Source organism: Sorex araneus, chromosome 4 (assembly GCF_027595985.1).
Source record: "Sorex araneus isolate mSorAra2 chromosome 4, mSorAra2.pri, whole genome shotgun sequence".
Lineage (NCBI taxonomy): Eukaryota > Metazoa > Chordata > Mammalia > Eulipotyphla > Soricidae > Sorex > Sorex araneus.
In genome coordinates, this window is record NC_073305.1 from 136,308,071 (window position 1) to 136,332,455 (window position 24,385).

The following is a 24,385-nucleotide window of genomic DNA, read 5'->3' on the forward strand; positions in this document are numbered from 1 at the left end:
TTCAATCGAAGGTTTTGCCTGACTGATGTCACTGTTGTCTCAAAATTCCAAGTGGGATCAGACCACTGTCTCCTTCATGCAAAATTCTACTTCACAGAGCAGGGAGAAAAGACTGCAAAGTTTAAGAAGAGAACTCTCAGAATTACCATCAACTGGGAGCTCTTTGGCACTATTGCAGCAAGGTAGGAAGATGCTGTTATTGACAACATTGACGAGGAATATGATTGACTGGTTCCGCACCTCCATGATTGCGTGAAAAATGTCAAGCTCATTCGCCAATGTGGTTTGGCATGCACCTCAGACAACCACAAGCTAACGTCCAAGCTCACAAAGTTGTGCAGAGAGGCAATAAAGGAAGACCTCAAAGAGAGGAGAGCAGCAGTGTTGGCTGATGCGGCAGAATCCAGGAAAAGTATTCACAATGCTCGCCTGTCCTTCGCCAACTACAAGACCAAGATGACTGCCCTCTGACATCCTGATAGATCTATCACATCTTGCAGAAGGACAATGGAGTGGATTATTCACGACTTCTACTTGGATCTCTTCGACAGCCATGTCCACCTTCTCATACCAAATTCTGCAGGATGGATATGTCATTCCCAATGTCCTCCCTTCCAAAATCCGACACGCCATTTCTTCAGTAAAGATGCGTACGGCACCTGGTCCAGACAAGGTCAGACCAAAACACCTGAAGAATCTGCCACAAGTACTCGTCAATACACTGGCTCGGCTTTTCACACACTACCTGTCCAAATGCAAGGTTCCTTCCCAATGGAAAACCAGCAGGAACATTTTTATTAAGTAAAATGATGGGGCCATAAAGATGGTTCCAAGGACTGAGTGCATGCTTTCATGAAGGAGATCCAGGTTCCATCTGCAGCACCACAAGGTACCCCAAGCACTGCTGGGACCAATCCTGAGCATAGAGCCAGGAATAGACCTTGAACACCAGTAGGTGTAAACCCAGAAAAAAGAAAGATGGAATGATGGTTCCCATTTGCTATGGTTCTGTTTTTCTGCCTAATGATCCATTCTCATTTCTAATGGCCTCCAAGACTATTGAAACCTAATTCCAGACTCTGCGCATTATCTCACAGAATATAGTTTATCTACATTCTGATGGACTTAGTAGGCACTGAAAAATTAATATTCCTGGAAAGATAGTGCAGGAGTTGAGGACTTGCCTTGCACATGGCTGACTCTGGTTCGATCTCCGGTATCACATATGGTTCCTTAAGTACCAGCAGGAGTGACTGCGTGGATCAGAGCAATATACAACAAGTAGGAGAGCTGCCTTGCAGACATCTGGTCCATGTTCAATGGCGGATATCTATATCATTCCCTGAGCCTGCCAGGAGTGATCCCTTAGCACAGATCCAGGATTGACTCCTGAGCACCACAATGTATGGCCCATACACAAAAACAAAACAAAACAAAAAAAGGAGTAATTGCCAGACAGACTCAGGTGTAAGTCCTGAGTACTTGCCATGTATGGCTCCTAAACTAAAAAAATAAATATATAAGTGGGGCTGGAGTGATAGCACAATGGGTAAGGCATTTGCCTTGCACTCAGCTGACCTGGGTTCAATCACTGGCATTGGTCAGGCACATGGTCACCCAAGCACGGTCAGGAGTAATTCCTGAGTGCAGAGCCAGGAGCAACCCCTGAGCAATGCTGGGTGTGACCCCAAAAGCAAAAATAAATAAATAAATATATGTATAAGAAAGAAAGACGTAAGCAAATAAATCCAAAATTAAAATAGATAAAAAGCCAAAATTAAAGAAGAAACAGTTTCTTCCTTTCTCTTTGCAGTTGTGGTTGTGATCACTGGGGGGTTCACATGCACAAGTGGTACTCACATATTCCTGTCCTAGTCCTTGTCAGGGGTCCCTATGGTGCTCACACACGTTTGGCAGGTGTTACACTCCTGGTTTCAATGCTCATGTGCTTCAGCTGTGCTGCTCGCCGGGGCTTGCACCCTTTAGTTGTGCTGTTCACACAACTGGTTGGAGGGCTCCAGAGCTAACACGCTCTGTGGTACCCTGGGCCAAGCAGCAGAAATGCTGAGGTAGCACTGGGCTCAGGTAGGCAACCGAGGATCAAATTCACAGCCTCAAGATTACAAAGGAGGAGCTTTTCCTCTGAGTTATCTCTGAGGTCCCTAGATTTTAAAAATACCAAAATCAAAAACCGATAAAAGAACATAAAAGAAAAAAATGTTTAGAAAAAACTCACAATTTATTATAAAATTTAAAACTTTGAAAGCAGAGGAAATAAAGTTCCTGGATCCCAATCTAGATCTAAATGGTGGAAGTATGGTGAAGGACGGTGCTGGAACATTCTATAACTGGAACCCAGTCATGAACAACTTTGTAACTGTGTATCTCACTGTGATTCAATTTTAAAAATTAATTTAAATAAATAAAAACAAATGGTGGACACAGACACCTGGGAACACGCATTTAATAGCTGCCAGTGATCTTCATGCAAAGTTGGCTGGAAGCTGTGAGTTTATTGGAATTGTGAGTTTACTGGAAGCCTTTTGTAAAGTCCCACTGACATGGTCCAACTTGGTCTCATCTGTGTCTTAGCAAAGGAAGCAAGGTGTGTTGTAACACAGTGCCCCTTCTTTCCCCACAAACCCCACCCACTCACCACCCACTCACCTACACAATACACACACACACACACACACACAACACAGAATCAGGACTATGATTGTAAGCATGAAACAATAATATTAGAACTGAAGAGACAGTTCAGGGATAAGGCACTTGCCTTGCATGCTCAGTCCCCAGCACTACATGAAACTCTGAGTACCTCCAGTAGCAACCCCCTGAGCAAAGAGGCTAGAAGAACCCCCTGAGATTGATACCTCAGTTTTAAAAATTGAGCAAGAAAAGAATCAGGGCTTCATATGTGGAAGGGAAGGAGCTTCCAAGCAGTGCTCACAGGGTCCAGGAACCTCCGGAGCATTCTCAGCATAGTGAGCTGGTGGCTGCATGCAAGAGCCAAAAGATGCTCTGCTTCTTAGGTCCTGGGGCACCAGGGATTACTTGGGCCACACCAGCAGTGCTCAGGAACATCTGAGTACATACCTAACAGTGGCTGGGAGCCTCTAAGGCTGAGCCTGGTACTGTGCCTGACAATGCTCAGGGGACCAGGTGATGTCAGGAATTAAACCAGGGCTGGCTACTTGCAAGGCACTAACCCCTTAACTCTTAAACTATCTTTGCAGTTCCAAAATCAGGACTTTGAGATTCAGTTGATCCTCCTTTATCAACAATAGTGAGTAGAGTGTTACTCTAAGCAAAGATGACAATTTAAACATTTCTTTGTTCTCACAGATTTCCTGTTATATGCATATATCCCTGTAGGCAAGACGTTCATTTTCTTTCAATCTCTGCTAATGTTCCCCTCTCTTCTCCAAGTGCAAAAAAGAAAACGCAGGAGTTTAAGCATTTTTCTGTTTTTACCACTTATTAACAATCTCAGTGATAGACATTAGCTTTTGAAAGCAATTAAGAATGCTCAGTAAAATTCTACTCCAAAAATTAATTAAATATTGATTTTTCAGATTTTCTTGTTAAGATTTATGGCCAGAACTTCAATAAACACTCCAACAAGCAAAAGAACTGAGGGCAGTAACTCCTAGCTAAGCTCTAACTCCAGTAATTATGATCACCTCTCTAATTCCCCTGTAATTTTAGCCACATAAAGCAAATTAGAACCAGACAAAGGAAACTAGATTCAAGGGGAAAAATTATTTTCTGAAATGCCTTTAGTTATTTAACTTAAAAGAATCTAATTTATTTTTATTTCATTTTGTGTCCCAAAAGCCTGATTTGCATTTCTTGTCAACGCATACGTAAAATTTGGCAAAAGGAACCCTTAAAATTGGGGAACTTTTGGCAAGAAACACTTCAATGATCTACTAAATGATTATATAATACAACTATTTGGGAAAGTTAAAGCTCAAGGTAAAAGTTACAGTGCTGTGGTTTTTAATGTCAATTTGTGTGTGTGCATGTGTGTGTGTAAATTATAATAGCTAACAAAAAGTTGTGACATCTGTGTCTCCAGAGCGTATATTCCTATGTTACTCTTATAAATAGATGGATGGGTACATGGATGGATGGCTAGATTTTTAAACATTTTTGTTCTAAACAGCAACTGTTGCTTAGATTAATTTTGTAGTACAAGGCTTGCTTCCTGCAGGCATATGGTTTGGGGGTTGCCATAAAAGCTGGCTCAGGAGACTCAGAACAGAGCACTGTGTTTATGATTTAACCGTTTCTGATTAGCAGCCAGCAGTGTGGGGCCCCCTAACATGCAGTCATGGTCTTCCTCACTAGAAAAACAATAGTTAATTAAAAGAGCCCTAACCACTCAGGTTTCATCTGGAAATGCAATGTAGGGTTGGAACCCTGCCTGGGAGGTTCCCCAGACCAGGGGACTTCCTCTGGCAGCCTAAGGCCACAGAGCCCCAGCCCCTGTGCTTCTGTTCCTGACCTCCCTGGCCAATGGAAACGTTCCCTGGTGGACTTCTCTCTCCATCCTGTTGGAAAACACAGAACTCTTCTCACACCCCAGCTCTACACCAGTGCATAGGTGCTTGGTTTGAGGCTCTACTCAGTGCCAGCTACAGAGAAGGTGCTCAACTAACGCATGTCACAGCACGGAGAAATCAACTTCAAACATATCCAGTGCTGAACCATGTAGTGCAAACCTCAACACAGATCTCTGGCAGTTTTGTTTTTTTTTAAAGTTGCATAAAAGGCTGGAGGTGGAATTTGCTTAGGACCTTCAGAGGTTTGAAATAGTTTTTTTTTTTCCCCTCTCCCTTCCCCTTTATGACTCACTAGTGCTGTGAAATTTAGGTAATAGTGACTCTAATCTGCCAGCTTTGCAGGCTCTCCTGTTGAGTTCTAAATGAGCATCAGCCTCCAAAGATCTGTAGTCCCCAGAGAGAAGTGGGAGGAGAGCACTGTTCACTGTTTGGTAAAAGACTCTGATAAGGAACCAGTTAGATCATCTCTGATGAATCCTCCCGGTGACCCAGAGCACACAGAAGCAAGGGACTTTGCTTGACTAAAATGGGTCCTCATTAGAAAACCATTAGGAGGTCTGAAACTTCACATCATTCTCTCTGAGGTTAAAAAAAGTAGAGATAAGAGCCAGAAGGATCGCTCCACGGCTTGGAAGCCAGCCTCACATGCTGGAAGAAAAGGCAGCTGGAATAGAAAAGGGACAACTAAGTGAATGATACTTGGGGGGCTCACTCAGGATGGGAGATGCACGCTGAAAGTAGACTATAGACCAAACATGATGGCCACTTACTACCTGTATTGCAAACCATAACACCCAAAAGGAGAGAGAGGAGAGAGAGAGAGAGAGAGAGAGAGAGAGAGAGAGAGAGAGAGAGAGAGAGAGAGAGAGAGAGAGAGAGAGAGAGTAAAAGGGAATATGCCTGCCACAGAGGTGGGGCTTGGGAGGGCATGGGGGTGGGGGGTAGGAGGGAATACTGGGAACATTGGTGGTGGAGAATGGGCACTGGTGGAAGGATGGGTACTCGATCATTGTATGACTAAAATGTAATCACGAAAGTTTGTCACTGTCACTGTCACTATCATTCTGTTGCTCATCAATTTGCTCGAGCAGGTACCAGTAACGTCTCCATTGTGAGACTTGTTGTTACTGTTTTTGGCATATTGAATACACCACGGGTAGCTTGCCAGGCTCTTCGGTGTGGGTGAGGTACTCTCAGTAGCTTGCCGGGCTCTCCGAGAGGGGCGGAGGAATCGAACCCGTGTTGTCTGCGTGTAAGGCAAATGCCCTACCTGCTGTGCTATCGCTCCAGCCCATGAAAGTTTGTAAGCCTGTACAAATAAAAAAGGGGAAAAAAAGGAAAGAAAAGAAAGGAAGAAAGGAAGGAAAGAAGGAAGGAAGGAAGGAAGGAAGGAAGGAAGGAAGGAAGGAAGGAAGGAAGGAAGGAAGGAAGGAAGGAAGGAAGGAAGGAAGACTGTTCTATGGAGCTTTAACCACCAAGTTCCAATTACTGTATTTATCTATCCAACTGAGTTATATAATTATATGGCCATTTGTCCCCCCTCTAAATATGTGTGTCACTCTCCTTGTGCACAGTATCCCCGAGACCTAGCTCGAATATACTTTGCTAGCCTTACACATGGTTGGCCCCATTCAAATATGGGCACCTCTATGAATAATCCCTGAGCAGAGCCAGAAGTAAGCCTTGAGCAGTCCCCAATGTGACCCCAAACCCCCTCCACCCCAAATACTTCCTTAGAAACAATGTAACCCTACTCAGCACAGTACAATTCACAGAAGTGAGACCTATTTCTTATGAAAAATTACTGAATAGAGTTCCTTCCTTTCCAGTCAGTGAGAACCACAGAAGCAAAAATCTCCAGAAAGCTGGTTCACAGCATCCAAAGAACCCTGAGATCCATCCATCCTTCCTTCCTTCCTTCCTTCCTTCCTTCCTTCCTTCCTTCCTTCCTTCCTTCCTTCCTTCCTTCCTTCCTTCCTTCCTTCCTTCCTTCCTTCCTTCCTTCCTTCCTTCCTTCCTTCCTTCCTTCCTTCCTTCCTTCCTTCCTTCCTTCCTTCCTTCTTTCCTTCCTTCCTCCCTCCCTCCCTCCCTCCCTCCCTCCTTCCCTCTCTCCCTCTTTCCTTCACTTCCCCCTCTCTCCCTCCCTCCCTTCCTCCTCTCTCCCCCACCTCTCTCCCTCAAGGGAAAGGTCCAAGAGGAACTCAAAGTGCCCAAAGTGACCCTTTCATACTCCAAAAGCTTTTTCTAAGTAAATATGCCTGTTCTAAGTTATGGAACGTTAACCTGAAATACAAATCAAATGGAATTTAGAGGCTTTCACTTGGTCAATTTACTGGGAGGGAGCGGTGAAACACAGTTTTCAGGTTCAACTCATAACTGAACACCTCTCATTTTTTTCTGGGGCCTTTCAGAGTGTCTCACTAGTCACAGTTCAGCGGTCTAGCTCCCTTTTTGTAAAACCAAGCTACAACATTAAAATTTTAGCATTTTAATTAAGTCACCATGTAAGTTCACCAAATTCATTTGCAACAGCAAAACAAGATGAAATTATGTACAGCACAGGGACCAATTTATCATCCCATTATTCAGGAGGAAGTCAACAAGATTTTACTTCCAGGTATAGGTGACAAATATAAAACTCCTGAGAAACTACATTGCATGAGAAATTTCATCTCTTTTACCTCTTAATTCTTTTTCTAAAGATCTAGAAATGTGGGCTGGGGATGCAGCTTAATGGTAGAATCCTGAGTTTCAGAAGGCCCTGAGTTAAAGCCCCAGAACTGCTAGGGAAAAAATAAACAATAATAATTTTTAAAATCTAGAAATGTATTTTACCCTACAGATGAAAATAGCCTTTGTGGGTCCAGAGTGAGAATACAGCACGTAGGGTGCTTGCCTTGCATGCGACCAACCCGGGTTCAATCCCAGGAACCTCATATGGTCCTCTGAGTCTGCCAAGTGATCCCTTAGCTCAGAGCCAGGAGTAACCCTTCAGCACAGTTGAGTGTTTTCCCTACACCCAAAAGAAAAACTGACTTTGCTGTCAGTGATAGTTTTTTGCTTTTGCTTTGGTTTTTGGTAAGAGGAGATGTCTTAGGTTACCCCAGCAGAGCACAAAGGTGACTCCTGGCTTTGTGTTCAGGGGTCGCTCCTGTCAGTGGTGGGGGTGGAAGTGGGGTTGGCATATGCAAGACCTTCACTTTAAATCTGACCTATCTCTCCAGCCCCATTGGTGGAAGAAGAGGAGTCAATCCAGGAGCCAGCGGGTCAAGGGGAGATCAAAAGAACCACGGAATCACGTCTCCCCAGAATAAAGGCACCCACGATGCTGTTTCTGGGTTGAGGTGGGGAGTGACCCTTCAGACAGTCCCAGTTCCTCAGTTCCTAAGATGCTAGTGTCTCTCTGTTTGGGGGCAAAGTTTCCCTCGGGCCTTGATTTCTTTTGCCATGTCTCTCTTTTGTCAACATCAGCCTACTTGTGAACGCAGCGTCCTGCTTAATGTGTCAGGAGGCACAACTCTCCTTGGGGACCGTGTCTGCCTGCTCTGGGCTCTGACCCAGCCCATGGATCTGAGCTGGAGCTGCCACGGGGTGTCAAATTGCCAATAAAGACTGCTGCCTGTAGCCATTTTAAGAGCCTGAAACCCAGAGATCCTGTGGGGTTCATTGGTTTCCCCGGAGCTGCCTGCGAAGTGCCCCCTGCTTTGTGGTTTGTCCCACGGGCCCTGTGTCTGCAGAGCAGAACTGAAAAGACAAGATTCCTCCAAATACAAAAATGACACCTGGACCTCCAGAGGATGGTTTGGTTTTATGACACTCTTGAGTGCCTACTCCTGCGTATGACTCTGTCATTTCAGATGGTTTCCCATCCCCTCCCCACCCCCAAAGCAATTCTCCAAAGTCGGTCTTTACAGGTCATCAGTCCAGGTGAATGAAGCCAATATTTCAAGACAATGCTGAGGCAAATGAAAAGCACCTTAGCCACTTCTAAGTGAGGGAAACCAGGGTCCCTCTCAGGAATCTCTGAGAAGCTCCCCACTCCCGACTGACAAGTCTTTCCTTGAAAGGAGCGATGGGTATCCCACACCCACTCCAAACCCACGAGCCGGCCACTCTACCTGGGTGGTGCTGATGTACTTCAGGAACCTCAAGGCTTCTTCCTCCAGGGACTGTGCGGGGCCTGCCCATGGCTGCAGGTCAATGTGCCACCGGGACCCCTGCGAGAGAGAAGGTACAGGGCCATGTGTGAGGGCCCACTTGTCTAAGAGGGGGGATGTAAGGGTATGGTAGGACATGGTATCAAGTAGGGAGCACGGCTGCGGGCCACCAACAGAGACTTCTACACCCAGAAGGTGGGGCTCCTGGTGCTGCTGTCCTTACCCCATCAGGGTGACAAACAGGACCTGAGCCCAGCTACCAGGTTAAGTGGAGCTGCAAAGGCCTAGGGCCCACAGAGCTTGGGGTGGAAGGCGAGCTCCACTGATGCTATCCGGCTAGTTCAGCTCTAGTTCTCTATCATACTGTGTGGCCCCTTGAGCAAGAACAGAATCTCTGTGCGTCCACAGCTAAGAGCCTCAGGAACTTGCCCATTGGACCCGTGGAGAGAGTAGAGCAACAAGGCTCTTGCCTTGCATTCCTCTAGCCTCCAGGGTTTACTCCTGAGCTGGAACCATGACAAGTCCATACTAGGTATGAAAAATGGGAATGAAGGAGAGGAAGGTAAAGGAGAAAAGGAAAGAAAGAAGGAGGAAGAAGAAAAAAGAAAAACAGGAAGAAAGGAAGGAAGGAAGGAAGGAAGGAAGGAAGGAAGGAAGGAAGGAAGGAAGGAAGGAAGGAAGGAAGGAAGGAAGGGAGGGAGGAAGGAAGGGAGGGAGGGAGGAAGGAAGGAAGAGAGGAAGGGAGGAAGGAAGGAAGGAAGGAAGGAAGGAAGGAAGGAAGGAAGGGAGGGAGGAAGGAAGGAAGGAAGGAAGGAAGGAAGGAAGGAAGGAAGGAAGGAAGGAAGGAAGGAAGGAAGGAAGGAAGGAAGGAAGGAAGGAAGGGAGGAAGAGAGGAAGGGAGGGAGGAAGGGAGGAAAGAAGTAGGAAGGAAGGAAGGAAGGAAGGAAGGAAGGAAGGAAGGAAGGAAGGAAGGAAGGAAGGAAGGAAGGAAGGAAGGAAGGAAGGAAGGAAGGAAGGAAGGAAGGAAGGAAGGAAAGAAGGTGCCTAAATGCCAGTTCTGAGGAGGCAGCACTACCATGCTAAACCCCTTGAGGCACACGGGCGCCTTCCTTAGCTCAAGGAGATGGAACATGGCATCTGGGATTCCAGACCCTCCTGCACCAGACTCCTGAGAGGGTGTACCTGAGAGGTGGCAACCCTAGAACTGCCTGTACTAGGCTGGCAAAGGTGGTCTTCCTTCCTTTCCCTGTGCCACGGTGAGGTAGGCCCTTCCCTTGAGCAGTGACATGAAGGTGCTCCCAGGAGCAACTGTTAGGGGTAAATCCCCCGCCTCATCAGTAGCAAAAATGAAGGTTGCAGGGAGGCCCCAAAAGAAACAAAATGAGTCACACTGAGTACAGCAGGGAAAGTGCTTGCTTGCTCTCAGACCACCTGGGTTCCATCCAGGTACCACACCTGGTCCTCTGAACCTGTGGGAGTGATCCCTGAGCACAGAGGCAGGAGTAAGTCTGGGTATGGCTCCCAAACAGACATGTGTGGGGATGTACACACATTGACTCTGATCCCCTGATCCAAAATTTTAATGCCCAGTGGGATGATATTGGGAGGCAGGGCCTCTGGAAGGGGAGAGGTGGGACCCGCATTCTTGGAATCATGCTCTTCTCAGATTGATACCACAGAACTCCCTAGTGGCTGACCACCATGTGTGGACACTCAAGATGTCAACACAGACGCACCCTTGCCTGCTGGCACTTCTCTGAGACCTTAGCCTGGAGGTTGTACCGGAAGTCATCTACATTTTTCGTGGACATCTATGCCACCACACTCACCCCCAGCCTTCTGTGGGATTCAATTTTGATGGACCTAACAGATAATGATTCAGGTAGGAACCATCTGGCACCCCAAAAAAGCAGCATTCTACAGGATAAGCCTGGGAGCCTTTATTACCAGTGTGATGGGTGACTCCTAAATGGGAAGGGGGTGCACTTAGAATTTGGGTTAGGCTGACAGCAAGAAGAATGGGGACCAAGCAAGGAAGCCTAGTGTGTGGGCTTGAGAAAGGGGCGAGCACTGGCCTGTGAGTCTGAGATCAGCAGAAACACTTTGCAAGGAAGGAAGGAAACACTTTTTGCTCAGTCTAAGCATCCAGACCAGGCCTTGCCACCTGGCAGTGGCTGAGCTCCCTGCAATTCTCTGGCTTCAAAGACACTCCCCAAATCATTTCCTCCTGGCTGCCTTTTCCAGGGGAAATCCTCCCACAGGATCAGTTTGCATGGGGCTGGAGAGTGAGGGGTGCGTTCGACAGCCCTGGTCTTAGGAAAGCCGCCTTGAGTCAAGGCTTGCTGACACCATCTTGAAATTCAATAATTTTTTGAGCGAAGGAAGGGCCTCTGCATTTCCATCTCGTATCAAGCCCTGCAAATTATGTTGTCAGGCTGCCCTGAGGGGCACCTCTTCGGGGAAAGCAGCCTTTTCTTCTAGCAGTTCTTGTTCTGTGAACACGGAGCAGGCAGACGCTAATCAGAGACAGCCGTGCACACAGACCAATTTATCTTCCCAGTCACCACCGCCTGCTCCCACCCTGTCTCTGTCTACCTTCTCTGCTCGAGATGTTGATGGCCATTTGCCCTGACAATATTTACTGAGTGCCCGCCACTCTGTTCCAAGCACAGATAGGAATGAAACCTGGACTTGCCCAGGAGGGGCCCCACTCACTTTGATAGGAAAATGCTGGAGTGTGGAAGGGAGCCCTTCTTTTCGGATAAGCAATTTCATGATGAAGCCATAAACTGAAGCACATTTCCATACAAAGTCTTCTTAGCTTTGCTCGGTTACATTTTTGTGTGTGTTGAAAGACCAAGAGCTCCTGCTTCCCAGGGTGCTGAGGCTACTGGGCTCAGCCAGCTTTGGGGGTGGGAGTGGGGAGTCAGGGCTGCTGGTCTGTCCTCAGCAGCCTGTAGCATCTCCCCAGCCTGGCCTGGCCATTGTTAGCCTATCCAGGCCTGGGGTTGAGAATTTCCCATCTCTTTGTCTAAGACCTACCCCACCTCCCCATCCACCTCCACAAAAGCCTCAGCAGTTGGTCCAGGAGTTTCTTGATGGAAATGATAAAATTCACATACCATGGTTTGCCTGTAAATCAGTCAACTTTTCCTTGAGGGGGGTCAAAGAGCAAATATTTTAGCGTTGCAGCCATTTCGTTTCTGTGGTGACTCCTCTCCTGTGAGAGCCACAGACAGTAAGTCAACAAACGGCCTGGCTGGGTTCCAGGGACAAGCAAACCAGGCCGAGGCTGATCCGCCAGTCAGGCTCTTCTCGATCCTAAGGCAGAGGCAGACCAGCCCAGGAGAGAATGTTGACTTGAAAGGATGGAAGTCGAACAGGTCAGATCTAGATAATACCCATTTTATCATCTGGGTAAATAGCAGAGGAATTTTGTGAAACGATCTTCCAAGGCGTGGGCAGGTTGTACAGAAACCACCTGTGCTTGGCAACCCAGAAAGGCCTAATTAGCCCACATCCTCAAGGAGCAAAGAAGGAGAGGGATGAGAGGGACTCAGTCTTTGGTTCAGGGGTCCAGTCAATCCTGTCACATCTGTCCTATGGTGACCCCCACCCAAGTCCCACCCACTGGGAAGGGAGAAACAAAGGAAGTCATGTTTGATTCACATAGGTCAGCTTCCTGGGGAGCAAAGCAAAGGAAACAGGGTGCAAGAGAGATCTCAAGGAGCAAAGAGAAGGCTGCCAATACAGAATCCTCCAGAAAGAAGCAACAGACTTGATCAGCAGGTGATGCACTTATTCTATGGCCTTTGGATCTTCTGCTCACCTCTATGGTATAACTGAATAGAGCGCAGCAGGGTAAACCAATCAATAGACAAGGGACTCTGGCAAAAACCTCCGCAGGGGGAAAGTAAGTTCAAAGGGATGGGAGAGACAAGTATTACTCCCGAAGAAATGAAGAAATGCCGGAAAACAAATGCAGATCTTGGGAAGCAGTCTCCACTGTTAGGAGCCCCAGAGCATCATTAAATAGCAACCTTAAGCATAAGCAATTCACTTGGACTAACACAAAGATAGCATCCCCAGTCAATGATGGTGAATCAATAGGGTAAAACTCTAGAATTATCTTAAAGGTTCCACAAACAAGTATTCACCTGCAATCTGATAGGTCTTTTTTTCCCGACTCACTGTTGACCAGGAAGAAGTTAAACATAGCAGCTGGAACAGTAAATACTAAAAGTGGAGAGGTCTTGGGTAGGGATATAATAGAAACATCCAGCAAACAGATGCCCTCCGAGGTACTCTGGCTCAGAGCTTTTAGACGAGCTGTTTAAAAAACATTTCACATAAAGCAATGTTCTTATTGGAATCGGTTTGACAGCAGTTCGTGATTATTTCCCTGAGGAAACCACTAGCTTTTATCATCTCTTTCAATTATCATTTGTCTTAATTCTCCAGTGCACACATCAATATTTGTCCTTCAAAAAAACCCACGAACAGAATTCTCTGAGCACTGAAAACATCAATGGTCGGTGTTTAATAGATCAAGAGGAAAAAGAATGGTTTTCTTGGGGGGAAAAAAGTTGTTATGATAATTTTACCCCCAAATAATTTCCCAAATGCCAGAGCACATGCCATTATTCACATGCTCCATATCAAGTGGTGAAACCAGGCCTAACCCATCAGTCCTGGGGTGGCGCAAAGGGTACCACCCCCAATTTCTCTTCAGATGGTTAAAGGAGCAGCTGAAGCTGAACGTGGTCCAGGTGCTGTTGTTTGGGGCTCGGCTACTCCCCGGCATTCTTGAACAAAAATGTCAAATAGAGCAGACCCAGTGAATGACATAGGGAAGTGGCCAGGCTGCAGAGATGGAGCTCCTCTACCGCTTTGAAATCAGCAGTCCTGTCCCCTAAGTCATTAGAGACTCCCCCACGCTCCACAACAGAGCCCCTCACCCCACATGAAAAAATATCCGAGAAGAAAGTGTTCTGATTGCTGAGTAAAGAAAACAGGCCCTTTTGCATGGTGTGCAGACATTATCTGGTGCCTTTTCCAGGAAATCTTCACTGAAAGGCAATCTGATTTCTAGGTTTTGGTTATCTAGGGGAAAAATTCCAAATATTATGATTAAGGACAGCAAAGATGCAGCCCCTGCTAATTTGCATTGTTGGGGGTTGGCTTCTGTAGCTCTCTGCGATTCTGCATCACAAAGAGTTAAGAAGTGACTCCTGTGGGGCTGGAGCAATGGTCGTGGGTAATGCAAAGGTACCCAATGTGGCCCCCCAGCTCTACCCGGAGCAGTTCCACCAGTACTGCTCTCCAGTGCAGAGCCTAGAGTAAGCCCTGAGTACAGCTGGGTGTGCCTGTCTGTCAAGAGGGCAGGCTGGAGGGGGAGGGGATATGGGAGGGAAACTGGGAACATTGGTGGAGGGAAGTTGACTCTGGTAGAGGGATCAGTGCTACACTAGTGTACATCTAAATCTCAACTACGAACAACTTTATAAATCACAGTACCTTAATAACAATTTTTAAAAATGAACTACTCAGTTTAAAAATATAGAAAATAAAATACTCTTCTGGCAAAAAAAAATAAAACACTCTTCTACTTAATAGCCTACACATTTGCACATAATACAAATATATTCATTCAGGAAGTAGAGAAAAAAACAGATCCATACATTACAAGAAAAAAATGACCGATTTTGCCCTGTATAAGAAACTTCTTTAGCTCTGAAATTCAGACTAATGGCTGTCCTTCTTCACAGGCAGTTTCTCCCCCAGACCTCATGCAGCACTGGGAAAATTACCACATGAGCAAGAATACTGATGGTAAGCAAGTTTCATACATTTCTTGTATAAAAGAAAAACATCTAATAAGCCCATAAAGGGCCCCTAAAGGTCCATTCCTCTATATTTTGATGCCACAATTCTTTGGTGATGAAAGCATATGATGAGTGATTTAAATGATCAGTTTCTTTATCATGATGAATAATTGCTCAAGTGTTTAGGGACATTTCTACAAAGTCATGCTCTCAAATTCACATTCCTGCAGTGAGGAAGCTCCAGAAGGACTTTGAACCAGCAATTTTCTGTGAAGAAACATGACTAAAGATTCTCTGTGTCCGTGGAAAAGCTCGAAGTTGAGTCCTTGATTCAAACTAAACAATATGTCGAGCATATGTTGATGTCAGGGAAGCCTGGGGTTTCTGGGAGAAACAAACCCAAAACAAGTAAAATATATTTATTTAGCAATTTTGCTGCAATTTTGTGCTAATTAAGAGCAGCTGTTAGTGGGCAGGAACCAATGATTGAAGGAAATTGTTGATTCCTATTTAGAAAGAGAAGAGGTTTGAGGGAGGTATGGGGGAGGGGTCAAAACCAAACAGTGCCTGCACAGACCCAGATCCAGACACAGTGAGGCGTGTGTGCACCTACCGCCTTCCTGGGGCGCCCCAAAGGATTCATCCTTCACAGATTTTGGAGGAATGTGGCCAAGGGCTCAGAGAGTTTCTGAAAGATCAAACTCATCTTTCCCTGAGGAATCTTATGCAATCAGCCTTTGTCTCAGTCCTGTTTCACAAGGAGCAGAGGTCAGCTACAGATGTCATAATGGTCTTTAAAATTTAGGTACCTTGGGTGAGAGAGAGTACAGGAATGAAGGCGCTTACCTTGCATGCTGCTGACCCGGGTGGAATCCCCTGCACCACAATAGGGTCCAAGGGGTCACTCCTGACACAGGGTTAGGAAAAGCCCCTGAGCACCACCAGCTGTGACCATCCCACTCCAACCCCACCCTCGCAAATTTTCACTACCCTATGAAAGAAAAAAATCACATTGGAAACTTCAAAACAGAATAGCGGTTTCAGTTCTGATTAAGATGGGTGCTCACACCCACCCGGTATCAAACATTGATTGCAGCCGTGACATCTGGCCAGAATGCACAGAAGAGCTCTCTGAGGATTCTGCAAAGTAAATACTAGCAGCAGACAGGGAGAAGACTAGGATTCAAAGAAGTAGGAGGGGGAGGGCAGCTTCACAAGAGAGTGAAGGCTGCCACCAAGAGTGCAGTGGCAGTCCTCTGGTGCAGGTTTAAGGATGTACTGGGACTCCTAATGCTGAGAGAATCCCCTTCTTTTGTCCATTCTTGCACCCCCTGCCTAATTCCCCTGCCACTGTGATGGTAGAAGCTGCAACAGGAGCATCGAAATTCTGAGCAAAGCAAAGCTTCCTTTCCTGTCTGAGCCCGTGGCACCAAGAGGGTGAGGTGAGCATCTTGGGGTGTTTTCTGCCTCCACCCACAGCCTGGCCTTGTACTTCACAGTCGCAGGAAGTAAGCAGCAAATCCTGTGCAGGGCAGGGTAACAAGCAACTAACCTTGGTGGCCAGAGGTCCAGAGAAAACTGGAATCTGGAATATTTGGGGGGAAATCTCAGAAACGAAGAGTGACTCCCTGAAAGTGACTTGTGAGGTCCTAGACTAAACCCCTAACCACATGATACATCTGATCTGGCAAGCATGTAAAAGATGAGAAGTGAACAGTCACACAGATTGGCACACATAAGGGACAGAGCTGAGAAGCACTGGGTTTGAAAGCAGTTTTTGAACAGAACTGATACTGAAATCACAGTTCACAGACAGGTTACCTGACCTTGAGGTTTAAACTTAACCAGCCTGTTAAAACAAACACACAGTTATTTATAGCACATAAACACAATTCAGAGTCTCTCAATGTAATGTCAAAAATATAATATAAAACTACAGAGCATATGGTGAATCAGGAAAGTCTTAATTGGTGTAGGGTAAAAATAACCAACAAATGCCAATTTTGGCATGACACAGATGTTGAAATTATTTGACAAAAACTTAAGAGCAAAGAACACAGTAATAAGAGTATACAACAGTGGGAAGACAGGAAGTCTCAGCAAAGAAATAGGATGCAAAAGAAAAAAATTATTATTTTAGATCTGAGAAATAGAATAAAATACAAAATTGAAATTTCAGTTGATAAACTCAATAGTAGGATGTCTTCAAGTCCACCAACACATAGAGAGTTGGTGGACTTGAAGACATGTCAATAAAGAGGATCTAACTGAAAAACAAAGAGAAAAAACGACTATTTTCAAATGACATGAGCCTCATGAACTTATGGGACAAGATCAGAAAGTCAAACACTCAGTCATTGGTTGCCCAGAGAAGTAAAAAAAAAGAGAATGCAGTGCAGAAAAAAAAAGTTAGAACGGCTGAAAGATGATCAAATTTGACAATAGACATGATTTAAAGAGTCATGAAGCTCAGCAAACTCTAATCAGAAACGTTCTAAAGAAATCTATGTCTATGCACATTGTAATCAAACTGCTAAAAATTAGAACAACAGCAGTAAAAAAACCAAGCCTCTGAATCTTGCCAGGATTGGAGAGTGAGACAGGGTCAAAATGACCAGGTGGGAAAAGGCAGAGGCAGCCAGCCCCAGCAGCACCTCTACCCTGGGGCTGCTCCCTATTATGTCCAGTCCCACCTCTCCAAGCCCATCTGTTCAGTAGCTCTGGCAACAGACAGCGTGCATGCTGAAAGCCCAATCCAGAGCAGCATTTTGAATCCTTTCCCCAGCAATCTGCCGCCTCTGCATCATTACATAGAGTGTAGGCTGGAAGGCAGGGAACCAGAAATCAAATCAACTCTGACAAGGAAAAAAGTGCATTATCATTCAAACTGGCTCTGATCACTTCTAAGAAGGAATGAAAAGAAAAGAGAAGAAAGAAAGAAAGAAAATCAAGGACAGGGAGGAATAAACTCTGGGCCCTAGATTTGTATTCTCAGGTATCCTGATGCATTGAAGATAAATGCCAAGAAGATTAAGCCAGAGAGAGAGTGCAATGGGTAGGGGGCTTGCCAAAAATGAAATATATATATGAATTGGGCTTTGTTCTTAAACTGATATCTTTAAATTTACATTTTTTATGTGTATTAAAATAGTTCACATCTGGGTAAGATGGAAACACATGAGGGTGAAACACAGGAGGAGGAGGAAAAAAACCCATAATGTATTAAAGGTTTTATCAGAGATGCTAGGAAAAGGATTTGAATGTCTAGACCCAGTGAAATGTAGAGATTTTTGTGATTAAAGATACTGCATTGTCTATGATCCATGGTAAGTAATCAAATGTCAAATCTCAGCTATCACTAAGGTAATATATCAGCCAGGAAAAGAGGGAGTTTTATTTATCTTTTGAAAGTAGTGTATATAAGAATGTTTGCCTACAAAAGTAAATAGGAATTTAGAAACCACATTTCAGAGGCTTCTCCCTTGCATGCCACCCCTACATGCATGCAGAACCTGCTCAAAAATCAATAAGGAGCCCCAACTTTCTGTGGCTCAGAATACTGGGCCCTTAATAACATCTCATTCCCATCTTCTAGGGTTCAAGACTCATCTCAATCAGAAAAATTCTAGCCCATTCACATCTTCCCCCAGACATGCACTAGTTTCCCCAAACATGGGTCTATGGGGCTGGAAGCTCCCCAGCACTCCTCTAAAGCCATTTCAAGCCCTTGGAATTTAGGGGAGGAGGAAGAGGAGAAATCAAATAATTATTTTTTAAGTGTTAAGTGTAAAGTTCTATGCAGCTGAGCTCTGTCCAGGAAAGAGTTTCAGTGCTGGAACCTAAATAAGAAGTCATTTGTGGGGCTAGAGCAATAGCACAACAGGTAGGGCGTTTGCCTTGCATGCAGCTGACCCAGGTTCGATTCCCAGCATCCCATATGGTCCCCCGAGCACTGCCTGGAATAATTCATGAGTGCATAAGCCAGGAGTAACCCCTCTGTATTGGCAGGTGTGACCCAAAAAGCAAAAAGAGAGAGAGAGAGAGAAGTGATTTGTATCACCAAATGGAATTGAAATGTGCCCTCCAAGGTCACCAAGTGCTAGAGAACAGGGGCCAGTGCTGAAATGAAGCCTCCCTGGGGCCTCTCTGAGCACCCCAAGGCCAGAGCCACAGGGCCCCACAACCACTCTGAAAACCCTCTGTAAAAGCTGCACGTGATTTTAATGACCTCCTTAAAGAAAGCACCGAAGCAAAATCAAGGTGCTCTTCCATAAGCAGGCCAGTCCACAGTGGTGAAAGGAAAAGTACAGAGTATGTCTCCAGCTAAGCCATACACCATTCACAATAAGAGTGAAGGCCTTGCTCACTTCCTTTGTTCTGGTTTTTGTTTTTTGGTTCACACCCAGCAGTGCTCGGGGTTTACTCCTGGCTCTGCACTCAGGAATCACTCTTGGTGGGCTCAAGGGATCAGATAGGATGCCAGGGATCGAACTGAGGTTGGCCAGCATGCAATACAAGTTCCCTACCTATCTCTCTTCCTGATGAGGCTATCACATCTCAGCAAACACAAACCATTGAGTGCACACAACTGCATACCTCTGCATGCAATGTGCGTACGCACATACTTCTCGGTGTGAAAGACAGTATTGTGTTTACCGTTGTTTTTGATTCTCATATTATCCATATTGTATTCTCTGGTCTGCTTTACTAATATATAGCAGTTGGCCGCCTGAATTGTCTGGACAATTAGAGATAAGACTCCCATTCTTGCATGATTCTGCACTTATAGAACATTTTCCATTCTGAATGTACAATAAGTTATAGTGCTGGACAACTAGAAGCAGCCTCAAAATATTTTTTTACCCATGGGAAGCTGCCAGCAGCACAAAAGGAGGCAGAGAGCAGGCTGGACAACTTCTGTCTCACACCCTAAATGGAAGGAATGATCTACCGCCCTTATCGCTGAGTGAACCTTCTCAGGATTTGAGGAACTGCTGAAAGAAGCAGACCTTTGGGGAAGTCAATTGCTTTGGGGGGTTGCGCTGCATAACTCTCTAGAGTCAAAGACCATTGAGTTCTTTGGTGAAAGCGAGTAAAGATCCCCAAAGTTAGAAGAGAAGCAGCCAAAGTGGCAGCTAACCTTGGCCCAGTCTCCTCACTTCAGACTGGAAATAACAGGAGCAAAAAAGGACATATTGAGAAAATAAGTAGGAAGCTAATGAAATTTTAACTATGTTTCTTGGGGGTGGAGAGAGAGCCCCCAGCAATGCTATACCCAGCAGTGCTCAAGAGGCCATGCAGGGGCCAGAGCGATAGCACAGTGGGTAGGGCATTTACCTTGCACGTGGCCGACCTGGGAGTAACCCCTGAGCATTGCTGGGTGTGACTCTAAAAGCAAAAAAAAAAAAAAAAAAGAGAGGCCATGGAGTGCTGGGGAGTGGCTAGGCACACTCCAGTCCTTTGAGCTCTCTCCTGGACCCTTGATCATTTTTTTTTCTTTTTGGGTCACACCTGGCAATGCTCAGGGGTTACTCCTGGCTCTGCACTCAGGAATTATTCCTGACGGTGTTCGGGGGACCATATGGGATGCTGAAAATCGAAACCAGGTCGGCTATCCTTACCCACTGTACTATCAATCACTTTAGGCCCCATATTTCTTAATTTTATGAAAAAGTAGAATGAACAGTCCTTTTATCAAACAAAAACAAGTTTCTTCCACATAGAAGAATGGGAAAACAAAACAACAGCAACAAACCAGGTTCTAGAAACCAGGCAATGTAAACCATTTCTGGCTTTAAATTTTACTTGTTTCATATTTGAAGAGTATCATGTTCAAGGAGACTTGAAGGATGAGTTTAACTATCTGTAACAGTGTCTTTGAAGATGAAGCTCAGATAGGTAAAATGATATACCAGAGTCCAATCTGTATGAAGAGGCAGGGATGGGTCTCTAACCCCAATTCCAGCTGCTAGTTCCCTCCTTATTTGCTCTGCTGAAGTATCTCAGCACTGTTTTATCTTTTCCAAGCTGACCCAGAGTTTGCCAAGTCATCACTGCATAATAGCCGCACCCTGTTTTAAGTAAAACCAGCATATAATTAAAAGCTTCACATAATGGTCACACCCCACTTCCTCCCCTGCCCCCCGCCCAAATTAAAACTGGCTTAAATCTGCTGTGATCACACAGTAAAATGCAGATGTTTTTCTACTTCTTTATTTCCTAGTTTCCCAATAATGCAGTGGACAACAAACTTAGGAAATTAATCATCAAGATGGAGAACATCCTAAAAACTTCACTGATAGGGCTGGAGCTGTTGGATATCATTGGTTTGTCCTTTCCCCCTTGCCACTAGGAGCTTAGGTTTATCAGTCACACCCATCAAAGTGCTCCCGAGTCACTCCCATTCCTTTGTTTATCTGTAACCAATTCTACCAGTTTATCTGCTCTTCCCTTAATCAAACTCTGTTAATTGGTAAGGTCAGAACTTCCTAGGACACTGAATATTATAACATTGCCTTTCTCTCCTCTTTATGCCTTTTGAATAATTTACTTTAAAGCTATGTCTTTTTTGTATAGACACAAGAAGACAATATTATGTTTTTATAACTTAAGACTTAATTGACCTCGATATTCCCTCCTGGGTATCTGCTTTCTCCACTTAAGCCTCAGTTGCCCTCAGTTCCTAGCACCCCAAAGTAGGGTCCCCGACGTGGGACGGGAAGGATCCAGGGCAAGCGGTGAGTTATGTGCTACCCTGGCATCGAGATGGGCCTGGCTAAAGTGCCTAATTCTTAACTATAAGTTAAGAGCTTGATCATAGACAAATGCTGTCATGATCCAATAGTAATTATGAGACTGGGACCCTGCCAGGGATGGGAAAGACTGATCTGGCCTGAGCACTGTAGTCTGAGATTGAGATGGCCCCAGGAGAGCAATTCTATAAGCTTTAATGCATCTCTTATTGTGTCCATACAAAATGATTAATATTATGAATTCTTATATGTTTGCTGGCTGAGGAGAAGAGAAACACATTCATGGGACTCTGCCCTTGGGTGGGTCTTCCTGCTGAAAGAGAGATTCTGTCCTAGTGAAGGCATTCCCCTGAGAGATAGAACTATACCCCCTATGGATTGTAACCACACCTTTAGATAAGCCCCAGGCTGCTGGGGGACGGGGAGATTTAAGGTAGCCGTATGAGGGGGCAGGGGGAGAGTTCCAGAGGAGAGTGTATAGAGGGAAGATTGGAATAAACTGCAAGTGAGACCAACCATCTTGGCTCCGTTCCTTCCTTTGCCTGCCACATCTTCGCCATCAACCTCCCCGGGGTGGGGGAAGCGGCCGGAGGCTACCGAACTCGGGTGGCGGGAGAGACAGCTGCTGCCCTAGGCCCTGTGCCTGGCTTGGTGCGGTGAGGCATCCCTTTCCTCGCCCGCGCCTTTTCTTTTTATTTTTACACAGGAGCGATAGCACAGCAGGTAGGGCGTTTGCCTTGCACGCGGCCGACCCGGGTTCGAATCCCAGCATCCCATATGGTCCCCTGAGCACCGCCAGGGGTGATTCCTGAGTGAAGAGCCAGGAGTAACCCCTGTGCATCGCCGGGTGTGACCCAAAAAAAACCAAAAAAAAAAAAAACTTCACTGATAACAGGGCTGGAGAAATGGTCAAGAGGGGAGGGTGCTTGCCTTGCACACTGCCAACCAGGATTTGATCCAGGCATCCTATATGGTGCCCTGAGCACCGCCAAGAGTAATTTCTTTTTTTTTTTTTTTTTTTTTTTTTTGCTTTTTGGGTCACACCCGGCAATGTACAGGGGTCATTCCTGGCTCATGCACTCAGGAATTACCCCTGGCGGTGCTCAGGGGACCATATGGGATGCTGGGATTCGAACCCGGGTCAGCCGCGTGCAAGGCAAACGCCCTACCCGCTGTGCTATCACTCCAGCCCCCGCCAAGAGTAATTTCTGAGCGCATAGGCAGGAGTAAGCCCTGAGCAGAGCCAGATGTAGCCCCAAAACAGAAACAAAAAGAAGTTCACTGGTGGTTCTGTAAATGTCATGGAAGATGACTCCTCAGTGAATTGCAGAGGACTCGAATGGATCAAGGGGAGAGAATGCAGGCCTTGGGATCCACCACAGTGGCTCACCTAAGTTGAGATATGGTCAGCCAGCATTCCCTGAATGACACAAGAATCTGAGACCTTGCTGCTCACCTGCAAAAACACCTCAATACAAGAAAAAAAAAAAATTTGCCCTCCTGAGGCCGGAGAGATAGTACAAGGGGATAATACTTTTATGTGTTCCTCTAAGCTCTGCCAGGAGTGACCTCTGAGCATAAAGCCAGGAGTAAGCCCTGATTGCTGCCATTTGGGATCCCCAAACAAACAATTTTTAAACTTTTTGTTATCTTACTCCTGGAAACTTCTAAGGATGTATATTGATGCACCATAAATTACCCTACCCTTACTGATACAAATACCTAAACGGCACTTATAGTTAGTCAAAAGGAGAGGGACAGACACAGAATGAGCTCTCTGGAATGTGGATATAAAGAAATATAGTAAGATAATGACAAATAGTCAAAGACAATAGTTCCTGGTCAAAGACAAGATGTACAGAACTGAGCTTACCAAAGGGTAGGGGACAAAGGGTGGGTAAGAGGGACTCTGAGACACAGTGGAGGGAGAAGGTCACACACTGGTGGAGGATGTGGTGTTGGGACATAGCATGAAACTATCATTAACAGTATTTTAAATCACCGTGCTTCCAATAAAACCAAGTTAAGAAAAAAGAAAATGCACTTAGTTTTTTTTTGAAAAAAGGTCATCATTATGATGTGATTCCCCACCAAACCACCCCTGTGCTACCCCAGAAGACACTTAGTGACAAACTATGGGTGTCGTGGTGATATGGAAGCAGTTTTGAATCAAACTCCTTCTTGTCCCTGGCAGCCAAGATTTCCAGGTGTTGAGACTTTACAATACTGACCCAGCAATTTAGTGGCTACTCCATCTTCCCCTGAAAATAAAAAAATTCATGATAAAACAAACAACCCTCACACTGCAGCCTTCTGTCTGAAGACTTCTGCCCACCTGTCAAGAACTGGCAAGTAAATTTAGGACCAATCTAACTCTCACAGCTGATGACTTAAAATCACCCACCGTCCTGCCTTGCTCCCTTAGGACTCCCCAGTGTTCTGATGCTGACAGAACTCACACCCGGGGCCTGCATCATGCTTCCTAGGTTTGCATCAACAGTCTTTTGGTTCTTTTAAAGCCTGATTACTTCTCAGTTGACAGTGATTCTTGAATAGGAAGAGAAAAGACGTGTAACCAAAGAGCATTACTGCCAAGATAAGATTTTGGAAAATGGAGGAGGTATCCAGATAAAGACCATAAGGACATATAAAACAAATCCTACTCAGTTGTCTGTTGCATCTTTTTGCCACCATGTTTCAGACCTTTTCCCACCCACCCTAAGTTCTCTCCTGTACACAATCCTCACTTCAAGTCCACACACTCTTCAAGGCTCATTTTCCCAAACCTCTCCCCACAATTTCTTAATCACGAGATCTCTTCTTTTAATTATGTTTTATTTTGCTTGGGGACCATACCTGGCGGTGCTCAGGGAGCACTCCCAATGAGGCTTAGGAAACCTTATGGGGTGCTTGGGATCAAACTAGGCTGGGTGTCTGCAGGGGAAGCACCCTACCCCCTATACTATCTCTCCAACCCTGAAATCTTCTCATTGTGCATAATAAACTATGCAAAGCAGGTGCCTCAGTGATTAAGATCTATAATGCCCATTTTATACTGAATCAAATGTATCAAATATTTG

General features: G+C 45.4%; 1 protein-coding gene across 4 annotated transcripts in view; it reads right to left on the minus strand.

Moving 5' to 3' along the window:
* The window catches only part of METTL24 (methyltransferase like 24), a 120,571-nt gene that overhangs the window by 67,035 nt on the left and 29,151 nt on the right, over nucleotides 1–24,385 (minus strand). For 3 of the 4 annotated variants that reach the window (XM_055136167.1, XM_004605774.2, XM_055136169.1), the window contains one exon: nucleotides 8,690–8,788. In XM_055136167.1, coding sequence (XP_054992142.1) covers nucleotides 8,690–8,788 — 99 coding nt within the window. Of the gene's footprint in view, nucleotides 1–8,689; nucleotides 8,789–15,399; nucleotides 15,419–24,385 lie in introns of those variants that run through there. The other variant, XM_055136168.1, reaches the window with a different exon arrangement.